This window comes from Anser brachyrhynchus (assembly GCF_964034855.1).
Source record: "Anser brachyrhynchus genome assembly, chromosome: 4".
Classification (NCBI taxonomy): domain Eukaryota; kingdom Metazoa; phylum Chordata; class Aves; order Anseriformes; family Anatidae; genus Anser; species Anser brachyrhynchus.
The window spans coordinates 15,653,877-15,676,426 of record NC_137698.1 but is presented as its reverse complement, the minus strand read 5'-3'; the positions used below and the strand labels follow the sequence as shown (position 1 = coordinate 15,676,426).

Genomic DNA, 22,550 nt, shown 5'->3' with positions numbered 1-22,550 from the left:
CAGGGCTAACGCACCTTTTAAACACGCTTCACTGGAGCAGCCTCTGAATCTTGTTAGGAATCTGGCAGTTCGTCTGGGTCATTGGTAGGTAGCAGGTGAGCATATGTTTGAAATTGAGAAGTGCAAGCATCAGACAGATGGCTAGGAGCACTTTCTGTCTGGCTAACTATAGTGTTGTTACGTGGGAACCTTTTAAAGACTGCAGAGGTCACTTTGCGTAAAGATTAAACTGACCTTTTGAAGATATTGAAGGTCTAGGAGCCTGATGTTACCAACAGATTCTCAGGTTTGCATGATATCTTTCACTGCCTAGCTCAGTTCCCTGCCCCTTGCAGTTACTTTAGTAAAGGACTGAATACTGAGGTGTAAAGTGCAGTAATACAAATCCGTAAAATGATCTTTGGTCAAGTTTCCTGCTTAATTAAGTAAATCATTGCATCTTCACTGCCGATGCTGGGTGCTCTCTTGTGCCCTTCCATCCTAGCAATGAATGTGGGGTCCTTTTGCCAGAGCTGGCAGAACTGAGGAGAGCCTTGTTGTTTCTAATCTTGTCCCTTCATATTTAGTCTCTCTGTTGAATTGTAGCTTGGGTTTTGTCTCTCTTGGAGCCTCTGTTTTACTTTTTACTGCACGTTGCTCACTGCAGGCTGTTCTCCTGATGGCCTTTATTAGGTTGTGAACCCCACACTCGGCCATATGTAGCCCATTTGTAAGGATTTGGCCCCATTCCTCAAAAGCCCATCATCTGATCAGGTCACACGGACCCTTCTCTTTGGCCAACTGCCATATAATTGTGAATTAGTTTATTGCACATTACTATTGGTTTAAAGACCCTTAAGCCTGAGGGACTTCCCAATTTCAGTTTGTTCAGCTACCTGGTTACAGATTTTTGCAGTCGTTTCCATACAGACATGAATTTTTCTGCCTCTGCCACTCAGCCCAGCATCCGTTGTCCAGTTCTAGGCATCCACCTGCTGTTGCTGGTCCTCTGAAACTGTGTGCTCGGTCCCTTAAAAGACCTTTGGTTCCCTTCACGGGAACCTCTTGCAGAGGTCATTTTTGTGCCCAAGCATCACCATTATGAGACATGCATGCTTCTGCACTCATAAAATTGTTACTGGGACCCAAAGAGCCAAATCTCTTCAGGGTGTAAGGTCTGCCCTCAGTTCAGAGGGTTCTGGTGCTGCTTTGCTGTGGGGAATGACAGTGATTTGGGTCTGCTTTATCTCCAGCTGGAATGTTACCTTGTTTAGATTTCACCCAAATTTCAGCAAACTGCTCAGTGAAGCCTTGTGAGCTTTAGGGCAAGTTCCTACTCACCTGGAAAAGCAGTGACTTGAATATTAGGGTGAATACTGAAACACTGTGAGGTCCTGTGAGGACCAAGTGGTGAGCCCAGAAGTATGCCTGGTCAGCCTATCTAGAGGATTGCTTTTAGTTTAAGTTTTTGCCTCTGTGTTCAGATTCACTAATGGGAATAGTACTTGGTGCTTACACTGTGCTGGAGGAAATAATCGTGTTCCTTGTTTCTAATGCATGAACCAGCTGTGTTCACTAACAGGCCTTGTGAATTTCCATGGCTCTTCTACCCAGAGTACTTCATCTTAATGCATCATTGAAAACATCCCGGCTTGTCTGTTGTTTCTTGGAGGCCTGTGTTTTCATCTGTGGGGAAATTAATGCTCTTCCAGATCCCTCCTGGGAAATTTCAAGGTGCCGTATGATGGGAAGGTTATTTCTGTTCCACCGGCGCTAACTGTTCTCTGAAGCAGGGTGTTGCACAGGCTGTGTCCCATCCTATTTGTGCTTGGGTACATGCTGTGATAGCCGCGTCCTGGGAGGTGGAGTTGGTTGGGGTGGAGGGCCTGCAGCTGCTCTGCTGCTGGTGCCGGTCTGGAGAGGTGTTTACTACCTGTAACCCCTTTAAATCAGGTAGAGTTAAGTGCACTCGGCACACAGCAGCATGGCCTTTTGTTCTTATTTCTTGAGCTGATTTGAAACTAAGCAGGGCTTACTTTGGAACTTGCTTAGTGCTACTTTTAGTATCTCCCCTTTAAAATGGATCATCCCTGTGATTTATTTGTCCTTCTGGACCGTCAGCTCTTTCTGTCATTGATTTCCTTAGATTCTTGCACAAAATGAGAACCCTTCTGTTGCCACCTCCGGTTTTGAAAAGAAGCCACTAAAAACTGCACTAGACTCTCTCTGGTCCTGGCAGTGTGTTGACCAGAGCCACGTTTAGCTGTGTGCTTGGCAGTACACCAACACTTCCTTCTTGCCCATTGAGATACGAAGGTGTGCCATGCGGTCTTCTGCTGCTGAAACTCGTGGCAGGCTGCATCCCCTGCCAGTCTCATGTGATTTCAGAGCTGCTGTAGGTGTAAACTGCTGAATGTTGGGCATCTCTGTGGAGCAATTTTTCATAAAGTTAGTGACTTGTTAGCAGTAGGAATAAAAGCCATGTGCTCTAGGTATGTGTCAGGAAGCCACGTGCATACCTAAAGCTTCCTTACCCTGGGGTTAAGCTGTGTGTCGGCTCCATCCAGGTTTGAAACTGATTGTTAGGCTATGAAAATGGCACACCTTTGCCTTCCTGTGTTATTAGGTCAGCCCTGCCCCAAAATTAAATGACTGGAGTGTGCTGAGTGAAGCCCTTCATTCAGGCAGCCTGAAATATCTGCCCCAGTCTTCTCTGAGAGCCTGGATACACACAGAGCAGGAGGTGCAAGTGGCCAGAGCAGTTGGCTTATGGAGAAGAGGTTGGCTGTAGAGATGTCTTAGTCGTAACCAAGTGAGCTTGTCCAAGCCTGATGAGGTTTAACGTAACTCTCCCTGCTCTCTGGAAAAGAGGCTTGAAAGTAAAAAATAAGGACCAGGTGAAAACTAATACTCAGCTCATTTTCGTTGCTTTATAAATTTTTAATGTTAGTTTTTGATCTCGTTTCCTTCTAAGGTGCCAGTCCGAGATTCTTTATGGCCATGCTCTAAGTCTCAACAACCCTGGTCATGTGGAAAGGATTCCTTCTTAGATATGCACCAAGCAGACTTTATCCTTTGATCCTGTAACTTTCAGCTCCTTTCTTGAAATGACCAAGTTTTGTTTTGCTAAGCAAAAGCTGTTTCACTGTCACCTTTTTCTTAAAAGAAGAGAGTTGGTGTTTTAAATTGAAGAGGGTATTGTAAATAAAATGTGATCTCTTTCTGCTTGTTTTTTTGGCTGTAGATATCCGGAATGGAAGAAGAATTTCAGTCTTACACAATGTTAGGCTAGAGTCTGTCCTTGGTCCTGCACTAAGATGTCAGGAAGTGGTAGACTGAGCTCAGTGCCCAGATTAACAGAGACCTCAGGCACAAAAGTTATTGCTGTACTTAAATAATCTAATCATATCTGCTGATTTTTTTTTCCTCATGCCAAGGCAATTATTTCAGTTTGCATTTCTGCCAGAAAACACAGATGTTCTGGTAGTGCCCTACATTTGGATTACTGCCATGGTCACTAATACGATGTTACACATACGTGTTTCTATATACCATCCAAAAGGTTTTGTGAAAAGGTTTTGTTGCAGGATGAAGCTCCTCAGAACAGCCTAAATTCAGATTTTTGAGAAACCTGAACTGCACAGCTATTCATAGGTGCATGAGACAACAGATTTAGTCTTTATGATCCTTTTGGGGAAGATTCAGTTTTTTATCCAGGAGATTGTAAGAAGCAATAATGCTTTTTGAAGCAAATAGGGTTCCAGAACTAGTCTAGGAGACAACCGAACTCCTGATTTCTCTCTCTCTAGGTATGTTTTGGCCATTTGCCAGCAGTATTAGAGCATGAATAGATCCATGTGTTTTAAACAGTATAGACAGTTTGTGCTCCAGAGGCTTTGGGATGTCAAGTTTGGGACTGACGTCATTGCACCGAGAGTAATTCCCTGCTGCCGGCACACTTCCCATGTGGGCAGATCCCAAGCTTTCTTCATCACTTACATTTAGCCAGATCCTCACCTGACTGTGCCAGACTCGTCCTGGTTGTTTCACAGAGCTGCATTGCCCCTTGCTGAGCAGTGAGCAGACATTCAGCGTGCATGCATTGCACATGCACCCTGCCTCTCAGTCTCTAAAAACTGTCGTCCTTTCTTCCTTGGACAGAGAAGGATCCTCACTGACAGACTCCTCAGGCTTGACTCGAGGTTTGTGCCACAGCGACTGCAAAAGCCGCCAGGCAGTGTTACTGGTATAGACCCATGGGAACCTGGTCTGTTTCTTACGCATGTACAGGGCCTGCCTTGTCGCACTGAGAAACCCCTGTGAGGCTTTGTGCGAGCCTCAGTGGGCAATGAGGAGCAAACACCTGAATGGAGACTGGGGTTGTGCAGGTAGCGGGTCCTGAGGCCAAGCTAACACACAAGTTTAGCAATGTAAAGGCATGCAAGTGAGTCATGAATAGCAGAAACTTTACGAGGTCAGAAAGCTTCAAGCCTGCAGATTTCTCAGTTTTTATTTTTCAGTACACTTTTTTTTTTCCCCTCTCCTATTTTTCCATTTCTTTAATCCCCAGGTTCCCTTACATGGAAGAACTCAGAAAAGGACTAGAGAGCATGGTGTCGCATTGTAGCAGCATGCTTGAGGGACCTGACCCTTTGGAGCAGGGTGTCTTGGAGCTGCTTTCTTCCGTGTGTGCTGTCAGAGTGCTGCTGGGATCAGCGCGTGAGCTTGTGTGCTGTGCATGACTTGAGATCCAGGCAGTTTCACTCCCAGTACTTCAACAAGACCATGCTTGGCGAGGACAGAGATGAACAGATATCCTTGCAGGCAGGGATGGAATTCTGCATTTTACAAAACTTAAATTTGGCGATGTGTGAGTGGGTTTTCACCAGTAAAACTGATTCAGGGAGACTCGTGTGCCCGCCCTCTAAATCTGGACTCTGAATCATGAGCTGCTTTCTTCAGTAGCTCTTAATGAAGCAGAAGTTGTGGTTTCAACCAAAAATTTTCCAGGGGAAAAATACGTCTCTGATGATGACTGCTTCTTGCTCTATTAATAATGAGATGAACCAATTTTGTTTTAAATTTGGTACACAGTAAAGTTTATCTTCATGCAAAGAAAATTTAACTTTGAAAGTTTTATCTACAGTAGGAGTAAGTGTGAGGAAGCTGTGATCCATTGCTGTGCTTTGGAAGAGAAAATGCAGGCTGCTTTCACCTGCAGGTCTTGCTGGGCATCTTACCCGTGAGATTTTATAGCATTGTGAAATTCATGCCTCTGGTCAACCAAAACAGTTCTGAAATTAATGAGGTGCACACAGAGACTAGTCATTTTCCTGGGGGAGAGTGGGGAGGGAGGGAGGAAGAGGTTGCGAATGCAGCAGGGTCTATAGGAGGAAACTTGCAAATGGCCTCCACTGGGTGCACGAGAGAAACCTGTGGCTCGGTGGGACCTGGATTATCAGAAGTTTGCAACTTGGCTCTGCTCCTCCCATCCTCCTCCAAGCTGCAGGATAGTAGTGAGGTGCATGTGTGTCATGTTGGATTTATCAGGTATTACCGCTTGTCGTAAATTGTTCTCATGGGAAAGCTCTGTTAGCCCAGTGAGTAGGAAATGTCTCAGAAACCCCGTGCATTGAGAATACGTGTCAATTGTTTCCTTCCAGGCGCTTTGGGAAGGGAGCCTAGAAGTTTATCTCAGCGTTCACAACAATGTAAACAGATGCCAAGCACTTACTTCAAGTACGCAGAAAAGGAAAATGTCTTGCTTGGCCACCCTGAACGTATTGGGAGAGAAAAAAATCAAAATTAAAAAAAAGGCGGAGGCAGGGGGAAGGACAAAAAGCTGCATTAAGTGTCTCCCATGCAGAACAGGGAAAAGCAGCTAAGTAATGCAGATATTTGCCCACATATATACAACTTAGTTTCATATCACCAAAATCTGCACTGTGCACACGTGATCAAAAGATTAAAGAGATTGTCCGGTTCTGTTGGCAGCATATTAAAGCATTAAGACTACAGGCTTACTATGATGTATTTGTATTATCAAGCTGACCACAGAATTAGTGATTCAAAAGAGGACCTTGTCTAAATACAAATAGCTGGAATCGCCCCATCCTTTTGCATCTGGCTTTTGGATGTGATTTGGTAAGAATTCCTTGGGAGCAGCTACCGCTGCCTTGTTTGTCCCAGGGGCCACCCCTACAACCCCTACAACTGCTGCTTGTGCTCAGATAAAATTCCCCCTTCTCTCTCTCTATGCAGCATTTATGCCACCTGCCGTGTTACAGCTGATATTTCCAGTTGCTGGAATAGCTTTCCTGGTTTTGCTTGATGTGCCAGAGCTAAATGGTGTCTTCAGGTGCTGACCTGCAAGGTCTCACTGTGGGTATCCCAACACTGGCATTGTGCCTCTGACCCTGCCCAGGGCCCTCAGAGGTTTGAGCCCATTTCTGAAAGATTGTGATGCTGGCACACTGGGCTGGAGGCAGCAGATATGGGTCCCTTTCCTTCTGCCACTGTTGTGTTGCCTGATTTTTGGACCTTGCTCGGCCCTGGATTTCTGTTTCTTTTTTTTTGTCCTGTTCCCTGAGATGACAAGTTATTGGTGGCTGGTACCGTGCCGGGTGGTTGTACAGCTGTTAGCAGCCTGGAGCATCGGGTGATGCACACGTAGCAGTGAACTTGTTGGCTTTTAGACTGCAGGCACTGGTGGAGTTTCTGCAGTGACCCTTTTGATACCTTAGCCTAGACAGTACTGGCTAAAAAGTAACTTGGAGAGGTTTTCACTAACACTTCATATCTGTTAGTTGATATCTTTGTATCACTAATACTCTATGTATTTGTATATCTGTTTTATTAATTTAGCGTGGTCTTCTGCATAGTTGCAGCCAGTACAGAAACTGCAGCTTGCCATAGCACATGAGGCACCAGAACGATGATGTGATAGCTTTCAGGGCCACTGCCAGCACTTGCAGCCCCATTATGGCTGTGGGTGAGCAGGGAACTTCTTTGTAAGCCTCTGCTTTCTATTGCAATTCTCTCCTAACAAATTACTTTGGAGCCAAAATGTATCACATTTACTGCCAGTCTGGGGATGAGTCTGTTTCTTTAAGTCTTCAAATTGGGGAAGATTTTTTTCCTAATCTTATTGGTCTCTGATAATTAAGAATGCAGTTTTTAAAAAGCCCTTTTTCAGATGTTTTTCTGTACTTTAGTGACTCAACAACAGTTTGCACTTAATTTCTCATTTCTCCTGTGCTTGCTTTCCAAAGGAGCTACTGTTAGAGGTCTGTATGCCTAAATAGTCTTACTGGGCTATGAAGTATGTGTGTAGATGGGGATGAGACAGTGTAATATGCATAGGGCATGAGCTATTTTCATAAGCTTCTGTCCCTGTCTTTGCATACAGCTCGTTATTCCATTCTTTGCAAAGTCCCTTAGCAATGCTATTAGCTCTTTTCAAGTTGCTATCGGGAAGGGCAACACTGGTCAAGCAGTCTTTTAAAAGATCTCAGATCATTTCAGCAAGAAAATTCATGTGCAGAGAAAGGGAAAGAGTCTCCAAACTTTGCAGCTGGCCTCAAGAATATGTGGAATATGAAATGGCAGATGTGGAGTCTGAGAAGATATCTCACAGATACATCCAATGAGGAAAGGTGGGAGTACCAGAAAAGCACAAACACACCTCAAGCGCAGAGCTGCTTACAGCAGTTGAGCAGAAAGTGTCTCAGCTGTCCCTGTGGAAATCTTCAGTTAAAGATCAGTGTAGTTTTTCCATGGCAAATTCTGAGTTTTCATCAACATCCCTCCAGTCTTTATTTTATTTAATATGTTATATATACATACATATATAAACACAGACACGTATGCCTTTATGCCTGCACCGTATACTTTTGAGAAGGGATTTCACAGGCTTGTGTCCCACATACAGCTCTGTGGGCTGCCTGGTCACCCTTCACCACAGATGTGGTGATCCATCTCCATCTCTTGGTGTCCTCAGACAAGGTGTCTCATTAGAGAGGAATATTCTGAAAGGCTGTTTTTCATTGAAAAATTAGTTTGTTATGGAAATCAGGGATTTTGTGATGAGATTTTCAGTTGCTCAGTCTCAAAGACTGGGTTTGACGTAATGAGCAATTATACACACGTGTTTAGCAGTGAAGTTAACTGGTAGCTGCTGGCTCTGCCTTTACTGTTGTGCTGGCATTTCCAAAGCAATTTCCTGTGTGTTGCAAATAGGTGGTTAATCTGAAACCAAGTGATGCTGCTGAAAAGCAAACAACAGTAATAGGTGCAGCTTGTAGATGATAGCAAAGAGCAATGCGTAGTCTGTAATGAGGGAGAATCAGCGGAGATGGGTAGATAGCAAGGGCCACTTTTCTCCCTAACTTTCCCAAGTGCATGACTGCTTTATCAAGTGAAGCCTGGCTTTCCTTACTTGCTTAACTCCATTCTCCCTTCCTCGCGGGGAGATGCCCCCCAATGAGTTGGGCTGGGACAGTGCTACAAGAAGGATTTGAGCGTATAAAAATAGGCTTATTATTATTATATTTTTATACTCTCCTAAGGCTGTACCCTCTGCCTTCTCTGGAATATTTGATCAGGTTTGGTTGCATGGGGTTTTAACAGCCATGCATTCATGGGAGGTGTAAGTGTCTAAGAATAGATGTATGTGAGGTGCTGAGACAGTGATTGCAGAGGGGTAGCTTGGCAGAAACTGCCATTTCTAGGTGTGAGCAAAAGTAGCTGAGTGAATATGCAAATAAATACACTTGTTCTCATGTGCATTTGGGGCTCCTTCACTCAGAGAAATGTACTTCAGTAATATGGCATGCATGTTTAGCTGCACTTGGCTGAGAAATGAGTGGGGAAACCAAATTTTTTCCAAAACATCAAAGATAGCTATCATTCATCAAGAGCTAAATCTGAAGCAGCTGTTTTTAAAGCTTAAACTAAGATGGCTGAATTATCTAGGAACAGAAAAAGACTCGTAAATGTTTTCTGTACGTACAAGGAAAGATGTCTATTCCAAGCTGGTAGAAGTGCAGAAAGCCCTGAAAATAAAGCATTTTTAATCAAACGCATAAAAAAGAAATAACAATCGGTAGATGTAGTTTAAGGGCATTGTTTTTGAAAGAAAAGCCTATATGAAAGGGAAAAGGCATAACTTGTGTTCACAGTGTGCATACAAAATTTGGCACTTAATTCTTATTTTGGAAAGCATCTAGTACTTAGAAATTTGCAGTAACTTATCTTGGTAGTCCTTCCTCACTGCTGTATTAAAGTTCCATAGTGGTACTTTGATACTTGTTGCTCAGTGGACTAGTCAAGTGATATAAATTTTGTTGCTCTGTGCCCTTCAATTAAGCTGGATCAGTTTGCAAAAGTGAGTGCATAGTCCAGCCAATGTATTTAGTAAAACAAATGAGAAAAAATAATGTGGAATGTTTTTGAAGATGATTGTATTTTGTATTGCAAAATTAGTTTGATGGCCTTCTGTGGTTTTTATTTTTATTTTTAAATGAGTCACAAGGACTGAATAATTATCAGCAAGTCTGCACTGGAATGTACTCTCAGAAATGATTGTACAAAGAATACTTTTCGAATGGTTGTTCAAGAGCTCTTAGCTCACCTTTGGAGCCAAGAAACACACTATTATTTAATGTTAGGCCAGCGACGATAGATGCTTCACTCACCTATTTGAATGAAACTCAGCATGAACTGTACCTATTAGTTGTGCACGAACTGTATGCAGTCCAAGTTAATATTTGCTGTGCTTCTGTTCCTCAGGTCATCACACTATTTACATTGGGGTCCACGTGCCGAAGAGCTACAGGAGAAGGCGGCGTCATAGAAGAAGACCTGGGCACAAAGAAAAGAAAGAAAAGGAGAAAATTTCTGAGAACTACTCCGACAAATCAGACGTAGAAAATGCTGATGAGACAAGCAGCAGCATCCTCAAACCACTCAGTAAGTGTTGGTGTTGGTTGTCACTCAGTACAATGGTCTGTCGTCTAGTGATTTGCTCCTGATCTGATCACGAAGGAGGAAAGTGGATCAAGAAAAACAGTCCTCTCATGTTGCAGGGTCAGAATAGTCTAAATCAGTTGCTATCGAATGGTTGCTGTGGCTTGGAAAAGGCTGGAGAGGACATTTCATCCCTCTGTATCACCGGAGTTTGCTACTGAGCTAATGCCAGTCAGCAACAGGCCAGAATTTTAAAAGCAAGTTGACACTGCGTGTAAGGAGATAGCAAGGAAACACAAAGACCGAGTATGTGCCTGGACAGATCGATTGCAGCTTCTGCCCTGGCTCTCAGGATGAAAACTGTGGTTCAAGTACCCCCTGGTTTCAGCTTGAAACAACCTCATAGGAGCAGGTTGATAAGAAGCAGCAAGACCATGGCTGTAGGCTCTAAGAAACAAATCCCCTTGGGCTTTGGCTTCATTATATTAATAACTTGTGATGCTAATAAGTCTTTCTTAACTTTGGTGATTGGTCAGTTTAAAGTTTTGTAGAGAAAAAGGAGAATAAAAAGTAACATGACTGTATGTTTGAATATCTGTAGGGGATGAATATCTAAATTTCTGATAAGCAGATGAGGTCTGTTTCTGGTGCCTTATACCTACATGCATGCTGGAATTGCTAAGCAGACGAGAAAGAACTATGCGTCTCTTCAGTAACATTGTAAGAGACTGTGATGAAGTCTGATTCCTCTTGCTGTTTCTCTGTTGGCCCGAAACTTGTTTTGTAATCTAGAGAATATCTGCTTAAATAGAAGTGGGAGGGAGACGGTGACAGCCTGTTAGAATGGATCATGCCAACAAGGTTTGAATGTAGGGGAACAGCTCAGGATGGTATAGCTCAGATTCTTAAGGCTAATTCCAGGTAGTTGGAGTTTCAGTAAACAGCCTGCTTGTAAGGGAGAGAATGCTTTCTGAGCTAGAGGGAGAGAGGAGTGAGCAGGGGTTGTAAGACCTGATCTTTGAAGAAACGCAGGAGTTATTCATTTTGAAATTGTGCTGCTGCATAGTTGCTGCATGTAAAGACAGTAATATGGGATCAGATCAGTCATGTTTTTAGCCCAGGGCCTGTTATTCTCGCTGGTGTAGATACTTCAGAGAATGATTACTGAAAAGAAAAGCAAGTCACCGAGACCATTTGCTCTTTGTAGCTGTAGTTCCCTAGTTGCTCCAAGGAAGTTTTCTTGTCAACACTCAGAAACCAGTAATTGGTTTTACAGTGAAACAAATAATTATTTGTCTTCAAGAACTCTAGGTATTTACGATTTAGTTTTTATATGTACATCTCTGTTCTTTTTTTTGTGTGCCAGTGACCAAATCTGAAGAAGATACCTTTTGGGGTTCTGGTTGTATTGGTATCCTAGGGAAATCATTTCCATGGGCTAATTGTACCCATTGTTGAAAACCTGTTTCTTCCATCAGATTTTGATTTGCTGCCTTTTGTTTTGCTAATCCTTGTTTCTGGTTCCTTTCATTTCAGAAAGGGTTAACATTATTTTTTCCTCTGTTACTGTCACAATTCAGTCTGTTCTTGTCTGTTCTTCTTCAGCATGTGAACACATGCAGTCTTGTCATCTCTCTGCCCAAGAATTTCCCCCATAGTCTGTTCTAGCCTGACCTCCCTGCGCTGCCTATTTTTGGAATGGGATCACTTAAATCCCACACAATATTCCAGGTGTCCCATGCAATGGTGTTAATACTTGCATCATTTGTAACTCTTTCTGCCTTGTTCACCATCTCATGTGTCCATATATATTACCAGGTTCTTGCAGTGACTTGCTGTTGCGCACTGGTGGCCGGATCTTTTTACGAGCTGGCACAGATAATTTAGAACACTGTAAAGGATAGGAGTAGTTCAGATGACTGTCTTGTATTTCTAAACGTTGAGTTACGTGTTGCCTCATCATCCCAGGTTTTTTGCCTTCTGAAACTACTATCTTCATAACAGACCTGAATTATTAGTTTCCTATGTTCTTTTTTGCTGGCTACCAGCCCTCCCTTCCCTCCTTCCACATCTGCAGTAACACCAGGCCTCCTTCAGAAATCTGTGCTGTTCTGCTTTTGACATTTCCTTTCATTTATAAATGTCTCTTTATTTCCATTTAGGTTTCTGTTGCTTAGGCAGTTGCTGAGTTGAGACAGTTGATGGATATTCAGGTTGTGTCAGCTTTTGGTGGCCCTTGCTGGAACTCGGATGAAGGCTTTTTAAGGGTCTGGATGGCTACTGTGCACCATGTATCCAGCTGCTCTGTTCACTCTGTCATGGAAAGTATGTCCAAGAGAAGAGCAGTTCTCTTCAGGAAAAGAAAAGCATGCCTCACCAAACTAATCTGATTTTCATTACTGGCAAGAATGGCATTCTTGCCAATCATGGCAAGAAATCTCAGTACAACCGTAACTTTTTATATCTTTGTTCATTGTAATTGAGTTAAGGCCATGTGGCTAAAGTTCATTTTCAAAAGACACCTCAGAACATTAGGAACAAAGAATTGAGGAATTTTGAAGGGAAATTCTCTGGAGTTAGAAGATAGCTGGAATGAAATATCTTGCATGTATTTGAGACAGCTGTCAGAAGAGTGTATGTGACATACAATGAAGTATCTTTTCGGACTCAACCCTGTGGCTTAGAAGAGTGGGACAGATGGAAGAAGTCTGTGAGGGAATTAGGTGTATGAGTTGGCAAAGAGAAAAAAGTTGGCTGCATTCTAGCCAGGAAGGAGGGAGTGTTGGATTTTGTGTTTCTTCTCTGAAGGGGGAAAACAGCAGAAACTGAGCAAGAAGGGAAACACAGAGTTTGGAGACAGCCAGAGCTGACTTTAGAGAGCCTAAACTTTTTAGAGAGTTTAGAAATCTAACATGCCTTAGGTTGTTTTACACTGATGGATGGTTATAAAGGGGACTACCCTGCTTAGAGGTAGGTCAGCTGTGCAGGGGCTTGCTGGATATTCACAGGGGGTACGCAATGTTTTGGTGTCATCAGAAGAGCAGAAAAATCTGTGCTGGACACTAGGGAAAGCAGAAGTCTTGCACCCACTGTGGCATCTTAAACAGTTCAGCGTCTGCCTCACGAAGGGACCCAAGAATAGAAGGGTAGAGGGTGTTGCAGTTTGCAGGATTAAGGGCTGCTGGGACAGCTGTGTTAATGACCTTTGCATAACGCTGCTTTGCACGATGGCTGGATGTAACCGGCACTAGCTGTTACTGACTGTGCTAACCACTAAAAATGGCATCGGATTCCTGCAGGTTTCAGAGACCTTTCAGACACTGGGGCTTAATGAATACTCAGCAGCAAATATAATGTGTAAGACACGTCTTCAGAAAGGCTTCAGAAGGGGGTAAGAGGTATATGTCAGCATAACAAGATAAAAAAAATAAAATAAAAGTGCCATTTGTGTAGTTGCTGGTGAAATAAGGGGACTGAGCAGGAAGGTATTTGAATCTTTTCCTTAGAATTGGACGATATGGATTTATATATTATGTTTTGTTTTTTTTTTTCTCAACCATACTTTAAAACAAGCAAACCCTACTTTTAAATTAAGGAAACACGGACTTCTTGGAGAAACGTACAATGTGTCTAAGTCTATGAAAACAGTAATGTATATAGCTCTTTCTCTTTGCTGATTTCTGTAATTGTTAGCTTGGCCAAGCATTAGACACTGTCAGTTCAGCTTGTATGTGCTTCTTAGTTTATTTTGTCTTCAAATATAAGGACAATCATAGAAAGTCATTCACAAAATCTGAAATAATGAAGTTGTTTTAACTATACTGAGAGCTTTGTTTTTACTGAGCAGGAAGCTTAAGCCAGTTTCGATTTGATACATCAGTTTTATTTCTTGATCTGTCCCTAATGACTGTGAAGTCTAAACTCAGATATCTTACCTGAACAAAGGTGATGCCTCAGCTTCTTTGGTGAAAAATCTGCAATCAGATTTTGACCAAATCTGGATTTGCATCACCAGGTCAAGCTGCTTGTACCACAGCAAACGAACCTGATGAAACATGTCTGTGGATACAGAGAAGCAAGTAAACAGTCCATAAATGCAAACTTGCCTATAAACATTTTGTTCCAGTTCAAAACCGGTCTAGCTGCACTTCAGTATTTGGAAATTGGTGCAGTCTAGAAGTGTCAATATTTTTTTTTGAATAAAATCTGTGTCCAGTTCAGTCAAACAAGCTAAATTCTATGAGTTTATAAACAATTCTCAGCTCTCCCATCTGGAGAGAGTTAGGGAAACTGAACCCGTAGAGATATGTTGTATCTAAAGTAAATTACTGCTGCTTAGGAAAGATGCCTGCTTCAAAAGTCCAGACAGGGATATTCTCTGATACATGGAGGAGGAGGCATTAAGGCAATGATCCCTCTCCAGAGCCCTTTCAGCATATTCCAGGCCTGCAGGGGCTGTCTCTGCACTCAGAGAGAAATTGTTGTTCACACCCTTGTTCTCAGGCAGGACTGCTGACACTGGTGCTAGCTGAAACATGGCTTCCCTTAACCGCAGACTATTACAGCTCTCTGCTCCAGATGTACCAGCACCTTATTTCTAAAAATACCTGCTTTAACTGGCCTTGCCCTGGCTTCCACTTGTGACCAGTAAGAAGGAAACACTTCCTAGCAGTGGTTCTTTTGCACCATCCAGGAAGCTGGCATGCAAGAACTTTGGGAAAAAATTTGTATTGTTATTTGTATTTTCATTACCTTAAGCAGGCTTTAAATGCCCTCTTTTTGTCTGCCTAAAACATGCTTGAGAGTTAGAAAATACATAAAGATTTATGTTGTCAGAACATTGAATTGTTTCTAGAATACCCAACCTGCAGAAAGAGAAGGATAGCATATTGAGAGAGTTTGGGTGAAACAGGGTTTTCAGGGGTAAAGTTAAGTGATTTTGTAATGCTAATGGCTGCAGTATTGACCTGCTAGGGTTTTAGGCACAATCCAATCTGCCAGGCCTGGTTAACCCACTTGGTGGGGTTGAAGGGAAGATTCAGCTGGACAGAGAAAAGAGTCAAAGTGCAAAGCCACAAGAAGCTTGTCAGCTGGCATATGTAGAGGTGTCAGGCCTGATTCTGCCTTCTCAGGTCAGCTGATTGCTTGTCTCGATATGAAGCAGATGGTGTAGTTTGCTTTACTTGCAAGGGATGAGACAAGGGAGGAACAAGAAAAGCAGATAGATGCTGCTTCTTCAGGACAGGCTGCGATCTGAACCCATTTCCCTCTTCCTCATTCTTTACTACAGATGTGTGGAGATTTTCCCATGAGGAAACGCATCTCTGCTTGATCTGGGAAGGGGTTTCTTCTCATTGTCTGGTTGCTCTCCAAGTTTATTTGGCTCACCTCCCTGATACTTGTTTGAGGTGGCTCAAACCCAATGAAAGCGTGTCTCTCGGTAAGCACTGTAGCAGCAGGCAGCATGTAGCACCGTGTTTGTGTACGCAGCAGCATGAGCTTCTCTGCAGAGATGCCTGCACTTGTGCAAAGCTTGCTTGGACTGTCCTGGGCCTGGCCAAGCCCTGTGCCCCTTAGACACACAGCAGGTGTAGAAGGTACATGTTAATAAAGATCCAAATCTGTTTTGAGACTCTGATGTTGTGTTTTGAACAACAACTCTTGGCATATGTGGTACAGAGTTAGGCTGATGTGAGCGATACGGCAGAAACAGAAGTAGAAAATGTGTGATGCTTTGGCAGAATGGAAATCTCTTATCTTTGTTTAGTTTATCTGCTCATGGCTGATGGTTTCTGGCATCTAAGAAACCGTCAGCATGCATTCATGACTCTGAATTCAGTGGCTAGAGTAAAAGCCCTTTTGTAGGCAAAGGAGATTCCAAACCAACGAAGAGCAAGAAGCTCAAGCTATAAAAGCACCCATCTATTTCCAAAATATTTTGGGGAATTTCATCTGTAGTCAAGGACTGGTATTATAAGCTGTAAAGTAATAACTTGCAATACTATACCTCACTTCAAGCCCTAAGGCATTTTACATAAAATAATCACAAAAATGATACCAGCAACACAGGTAGCGAAAGATTGAAAATTCTCTATTGTTCAGCCTGATTTTAAAGCTAAATGGCAATATTCATCCTCAAACCCTGTTTTCAGGAGGGTTTCAATGACTTGCATTTTTAATTTTTCTTTTTTCAATTTAAGAAATAGGAGTGAGAGGGAGGTGGGCATAGCTCTTTTGTGCCTTGTGTTTGTGCAAAATGTTATTCACTCCTCTGCTCTGTAACATTTTGCAGAGCTGTTAATGCAGCCTGCAGGTCTGAGGGGGATGAGAGCCTTCATTCAAAATTTATGGAGAGAAGGTAATAGGCAAGTGGACTGCAACATTTTATGTTCTTGAGGTCTTTCCTCCGAATCACAGTCTCGTTATTTGCTCGACTTGAGGGTACCTTGCCGACCAAGGGTATGTGAAAATGGGACCCTAGAACAGTGCTACTGAACCAGGATAAAGAAGGAATTTGCTTTGATGGGACAGTAAGCTGCCTGCTGACTTTACTCTTCAGTTGTAAACACAGGACATCTTCATCCTCATCCTAAGTACAGGATGTCCCATGCATATGAAGCCATGCATATGATAACCTTTGCATATGTCTGTACTCCCCTTCCCCTCCAAAGACCAAGAGGAAGTCTTCAGCAGTTTCCTCTGCTGACATTAGATGAGATTGATTAGATGAGAAATCTATGAGATTAGATTTTCCTGATATGTTACTGCTATTGGCCAAGTGTGGAGGTTTTATCCCACAGGTTGTGGGATGTCGAGCCTTCCTGCGATTCTGTATGGCTTACTGACTGTTTCAGTTCAAAACCACTGGCAGGTCTGAAAAGTTGTTGTTGCCAAAGTGAGGGATTTGTCTGAACTCAGTGGAATGCTTTAAAAAAAAAAAAAAAGGTTGCAAGGAAAAGAAATGTAGTGCTTGTAGTTTACTGGAAATGGGCATTACAGGGTGCTCAACCCCATTCAGTGCCAGACTTGGGAAATGTTTGCGATACCTAGCATTGGCAGTGGATTCCGCAAGGTATGTGGGCCCAAAAGCAACAAGCAATAATGAGGCACCTGTGAAACTGATAAACTGCTTTATGTAATAGTATTTTCTTAGGACTTGCATCCTTGTAGACACTAGAATCTGCTTTTGGCAGGAGTCAAAACATGACAGGTGGATAAATATAACTGCAAAATATAAATTCTGGAAAACCTTAAGAGGACTAAGTAGCTGCGAGTTGAGGCCATCTTTCATCTTACCCTGTTAGTTGCAGCTGTTATGCATATGGTCGCATGTGGGCTAGGCGTACTGAAGGTTTTCTTAACCAGTTGAAGGGTGTAACTATGGTTCTGTTTACAGGACACAAAAACAGAAACAGGGGAGAGAGGCTGAAAATCTGGATCTGTCTGTTGGAGTGGTTTCCAGAGGACCCGTATAGCAAGAGAGAGGGAAGGGGTGAAATGTCATCCCATCAAAGGTTTGTAAAGGTTTGCAGTTTGCTGAGAGAAATTCCTCTTCCACCCACCACCAGTAGTTCTTGAAGGTTTCAGTTAAAAAAAAAATAAAAAAAATCACTCGAGCCCTCAGATGTGGGTTAGGAGGAGTTTTGCTGAAGGAGAAAACTTCTGCAGCAGAGTCATTTCATTAAGGTACTATTTGAGGCTTGTGCTGCCATTCTGGATGGAGTGCATCTCTCACAGTGAAGGTGAGGTTTGGTCTGGGTAGATCGGATTTGTTATGCAGGCAGCCGCCGTTACCCCTGTAATGATGGTCGAGCATCATCCCAGGATATGGTTTAATATGCAGCTTTTAACAATTCTTATTTAAAAGGCAGCTTTCTCTCAAAAGTTGTGTGTAACTTGTGGTATGGAAGCTGGAACTCTAGAGAATCTGGCTTTCTCAAAGCTTGCTGTAAGTTTTGGGTACGTGTGCTAAGACTTTGCCACCGAATACCTGCATTTAAGTAGTTCTCGTTAGGATGTTTTACATGGAGAAAGAACTGTAATTATCTAAAATGGGTTGTCTGAACCTGACAGATCCTGTAACATCAGCTGGCACCTTATCTGAAAGCTGGTTAATCTGTTCTTGGTTTATCGAGATGCCTTAGGGACATAAAAGATTTTGTGGTGAGCAATCTTGTAGCATGAATTCACCATGCTGATTTGTTTAAGTGGAGGCTTTTTCATTTTTAATCCAAGTACAACAGTTTGTCTATTGGTTCTGGCTGCTGCGGAGCACGCTGAAGTTGTTGTCATTAGTATCCTTAATTTCCTTTACATTTTGTTTTGCTTGTTGCTTAATGAATACTTTTTTGGCCCTTTCAGGTTCTTCAGGTCTTCTGGTGGGTGTAGGTGCCTAGATACGAGTGGTGCTCTATGTATGCATATAGACACTTTGAGCTGTCTGTCTTTCCAGTGCAGTACCTCTGACAAGGTTCTAGGCAGGGATCCGTGGAGGCCAAGCTTTTCTATTTTTCTGGCATTTTCTCTCACTCACCAACATGATGTTTATCTTAAAGGAAGGCCGACCTATGGGGTTGGAATCCCAATGGATTCCTTGGTGCCCTTGATTTTTTAAGTGATTTATTGCATCCATAATTCCTACTGAAATCCGTAAGACTTGAGCATGCATCCAGGTGTTTCTGGAGAGCTAACTGTCCCACCAGTGGGTCAGATACAATCTGTTCGCCTTATGCTTTACACTTCTTTAGAACTATCAGGTTTTGAGGTCTTTCTGCCCCTTTGTTCAATGCCTGTTCTTCTAAACAATTTGCCTACACACGGCCTGAAATGACACTTCACATTGACTGTCTTAAGTGGGACACCGAAGTATGCAAATCTGTCTCTTGTAAATGCAGGAGGTGAAATATTCAGAGCAGTGTGCTGAGGACAGTGCTGTGAAACACTCCGTGCTCGGCCTGCAGGGACCAGGGCTCTCTACTGGGGACAAGTGAGCCTTCACATCCAGGAAGCACTTGCCGTGAGCAGGTGGGGACTATGCAGCAGGCTCTGTCCCTGGCACTGCCTCTGATACAGAAGCGAGGGTTTATTTGAAACCACTCATGGAAAAAGCAATTGGAGACATCAGTAATACCTTCTGGAGGGGTTTTCCAGGCTTTCTATTGCAGGCCTCTCCTTAAAAGGAGCAAGCCTCACAACTTTCCAGCACAAAATTGCCTCTTCAGGAGCACTTACACAAAAAATGGCGAACAAGTTGTGTGCAGTATTACTGAAGTGATAAAGCAATTTCAGGGCAATATAGCAGGCCTGATCTGTATGTAAACCTGCCTGCAGCCTGAGCCAGAGACTGCTTGTTAAAATATACGTCTTGGACACTTATGGGCTTGTTCCCATTTGTCTTACACTTGAGTGTGGGGTGGCTGTTTAATTGTATTTCTTTGTATATATATTCATGATCTTTTTGTCTTTTCTTAAATAGACATCCTATTCTTTAAGTGCAGTATGGTTTATAATAAACTAAATTTCTGGTATTGCTTCCCAACTCAGAGTGCTTGCCTTGCAGGCAAAGATCCTGTGTTGTGAAGGACGTCCCAGTTGATTACCATTGAGGAGTGGAAGTTGCCAGTCCAACTGTGGAGCAGTCCATTCATAATGAGATAGAATTAATTCAATAGGGATATTTAAACATCAATTTAGGAAGGCTCAGGCTTGGTGTCTACCCTGCAAGTTCATTAAACCAGCAGTTATAAATAGCAGGAGACAGCTACAGGATTGAAATAAATGTACCTACTTAGCAGAGCAGATGCAGCACAGTCCAAGGGTGTGCCAAGAGTCCTCTTCCCATTAATGTGGTTGGATTTTTCAGCAATCCAATTTATTTCCTGGCTCTTTAAGACAAGAGGTGGGATTTTTCAAAAGCTTTTAGCTTCAGCTGACTACAGTAAGAGCAAAGATAGATTAGTGTTGAGAGTCTTTGAAAAATACTATTGAGGATGGCCAAGTATCTTACTTTTTGATATGGATATTTTACATGAGGAAGATCAGGAGGAGGACGTTCCCTTAAATGTGTGGGTATCTGAGGGCCTTTAGAGTTTCGGTCTTGAAAAGCTACTGGATTTGTCCAAAGTGGTGGAGTTGAAGCATGCCCTTCTGCTGCTCCTCAGATCTCTAATGCTGCGAGTAGTGTATTTAGATCACATGTAGCACAACTGCAGAGGTAAACACAGAAATAATTACTGCATCAATTGCAAACATGCCTGCTGCGTAGCTGGGGGCCCATCGGAGTGGCTGTTTGGGTGCAGCTGGCCAAGTCAGCGCTAAAGGGTATGGGAAGGTGCTCAGGGGAAGGCAGGCTGTGGGAGAGGAGCAGGTGAGGAGGTCAGCCGTGCCCGGTAAGTGCAGAGCTAGCAGCTGGGCACCATACCGCATGCTGACACAGCCCTCGTGGCCGCTCTGACAATGCAAAGGAGAGATTGCATAATGCAGGGAGAGACCTCCCGTTACCTTCGTGGCACATCTGGCTGTGCAGGATGAAGATGGCCACTTTCGGGCTCTGAGTGTTTTGTTAGGGACCTGCTTTCAGTGGGTTGGACTTCTCTAAGGCAGGACCCCTTTCATCCCTGGCAGCTTGGTTCGTTCTGCGGTTAATAGCAGTGAGTGGTAAGGTCAGGAAGCTCTCTTGCCTTTCACTGCAGGGGTTACAAAGCATTAGGTTTCAAGAAGGATATTTTTGTGTTTATGGCTGGGTTCAGGGAAGAGGCTGTGACCTCAAAAAATCTGGAGGAAAGAGGGGGGGGGTACTTGAAATTTTGGTTGATTGGCCTATGGGAAGACTTCTTGTAGGTGTGGGAGTGACAGAGGAGAGACATTTGTAGGAGGAGGGTACTTCAAGCAGCAGCTAAACACAACCCCTTTTCCCCCACTAATTACTCCAGCCCTTGTCAGCGGGGGATTTTCTGGATGTTGTTTTTTCCAGTCTCTTAGGCTCTATTCTGCTAATTGCAAATTCTTGCAGCTCTCACTGAAGCACTTTTATGGGATGAAGGTACATGGTGATATGAGGCTGTGTCTAGATTTGAACTGTCACCCTAGGCAAAGACTTTCTTGTTTTCTTGGCAAGAATAGAGGGTTTTTCACAGCCAGTTAATTAAAACAATTGCTTTCTTTGCAACACCTCTTGATTGAACTTTTTTTTCTTTTCTTTTTTTTTTAAACTAGACTTCTGCATAAGCTGATCATATAAAGGCTTCTTATAAACACCTATGTTTGTTTCAAACACTTTGTGCTTCCCTTACACCTCACATCCACCTCATTTAGGTGTCTGCGTGGCTGAAATCGGACTTAACGCACAGAATGGTGCTAACGGGCACAGTGGTATTGCTTTGCCTTTGCTGTGCAGCCGAAGGCCCTCTGTGGTGAGAGTGGGTGCCAGTCACAGTAGGTGCACTGGGGGAGCTGAGAGGAGCAGGCAGCTGCTTTTTGTTCAGCCTTTCTGGCTAAGCAATCAGTGCCGCTTTTTATCGCTGCCAAGGATGTTCACTGTTTCTTTCCTGCACCCCCGATGTATTACGTTTTCCCCTTTTCCCCTTTCAGTGTATTTTTTAAAGTAGTTACTGAAGTGTGCTAATATCTCATTCTGACAGAGCAAAACTCCGGTGTCTTTGCCAAGCTTTCATTCCTTGCTTGTGACAGCTGGGAAATGAACTAACTTTTTTTTTTTTAACTTGCAAAGTCCAGGTGATGAAAGGTAAGGCCAGAGTGTTCCTCCCTGAGTGTGTAATGAGACTCCCACGTGTAATAACAGAAAGCGATCGTTCTTGGCAGTGCTGGTTGTTAAGGAAGATACTGAGTGTCTCTGGTGCAGGGAATTAGTTATTTTCCTGTCCAGGAAGGTATGGTATTTGCAAATTCCCCTCTAGGGTCATTTCTGAAGTTGTTTTTGAGCTGGGGAAAAGGAGCAGTGTCCCTGAATTACACTATGTGTATGTTAGGTCTGATTAAATATAGGTATCAGGCTAGTACCCATAGCACTTTGGCACACCTGTTTGGATGCAACACATAGCGTCTGAGTGTTGCCCTTCCACCAGCTGCCCTGTGTGCCTTTGGCGAGCCCTAAAAGCCTGGTGTTGAAAATCTTCAAAGGGACAGTTATGTCAGGGATCTTGCGTGAGTGAAAATAAATCTCATCTTAATCTACCAGCGTTTCCCACATTATCCTCTCTGGTTGACACTCTTTATAGACGCAGTTCTACATCTCACTCTGGCAAATCCTTTACTTTGAAAAAACCTCATGCCTGAGTGAAGCTCTGAAGCCTGCTCCATATTTTACTTTTTCTCTTCCTCTGCTGGGACATATTTAGCTCTCCCCACCATGCTTCTGCTTCGTACCAGGGCTGAAAACCAAGGGGATAAAAGCAGCTCTTGGGCTTCCTTTCATCCCAAATGCTGCCGTCAGGGGAGTGCCAAGGCTGCTGTGCACACAAGGGTCTGTGCACTGAATTTTTCCCTGGCTGAACTTGGCAGCTTGCCTCTGACATTGTTCTCCTTTCCACAGAGTCAGTAACTTCTCTTAATTTCCAGCAACATTTAAGCTCTTTTCCATGCATTTC

The 22,550-nt window shown here is 43.2% G+C and overlaps 1 protein-coding gene across 4 annotated transcripts in view; it reads left to right on the top strand.

The window, feature by feature from the left end:
* Positions 1–22,550, top strand: part of SLC4A4 (solute carrier family 4 member 4) — a 231,176-nt gene that overhangs the window by 63,463 nt on the left and 145,163 nt on the right. For all 4 annotated transcript variants that reach the window (XM_080589204.1, XM_080589201.1, XM_080589202.1 and 1 more), the window contains exon 3: positions 9,769–9,948. In XM_080589204.1, coding sequence (XP_080445330.1) covers positions 9,769–9,948 — 180 coding nt within the window. The remainder of the gene's footprint in view (positions 1–9,768; positions 9,949–22,550) is intronic.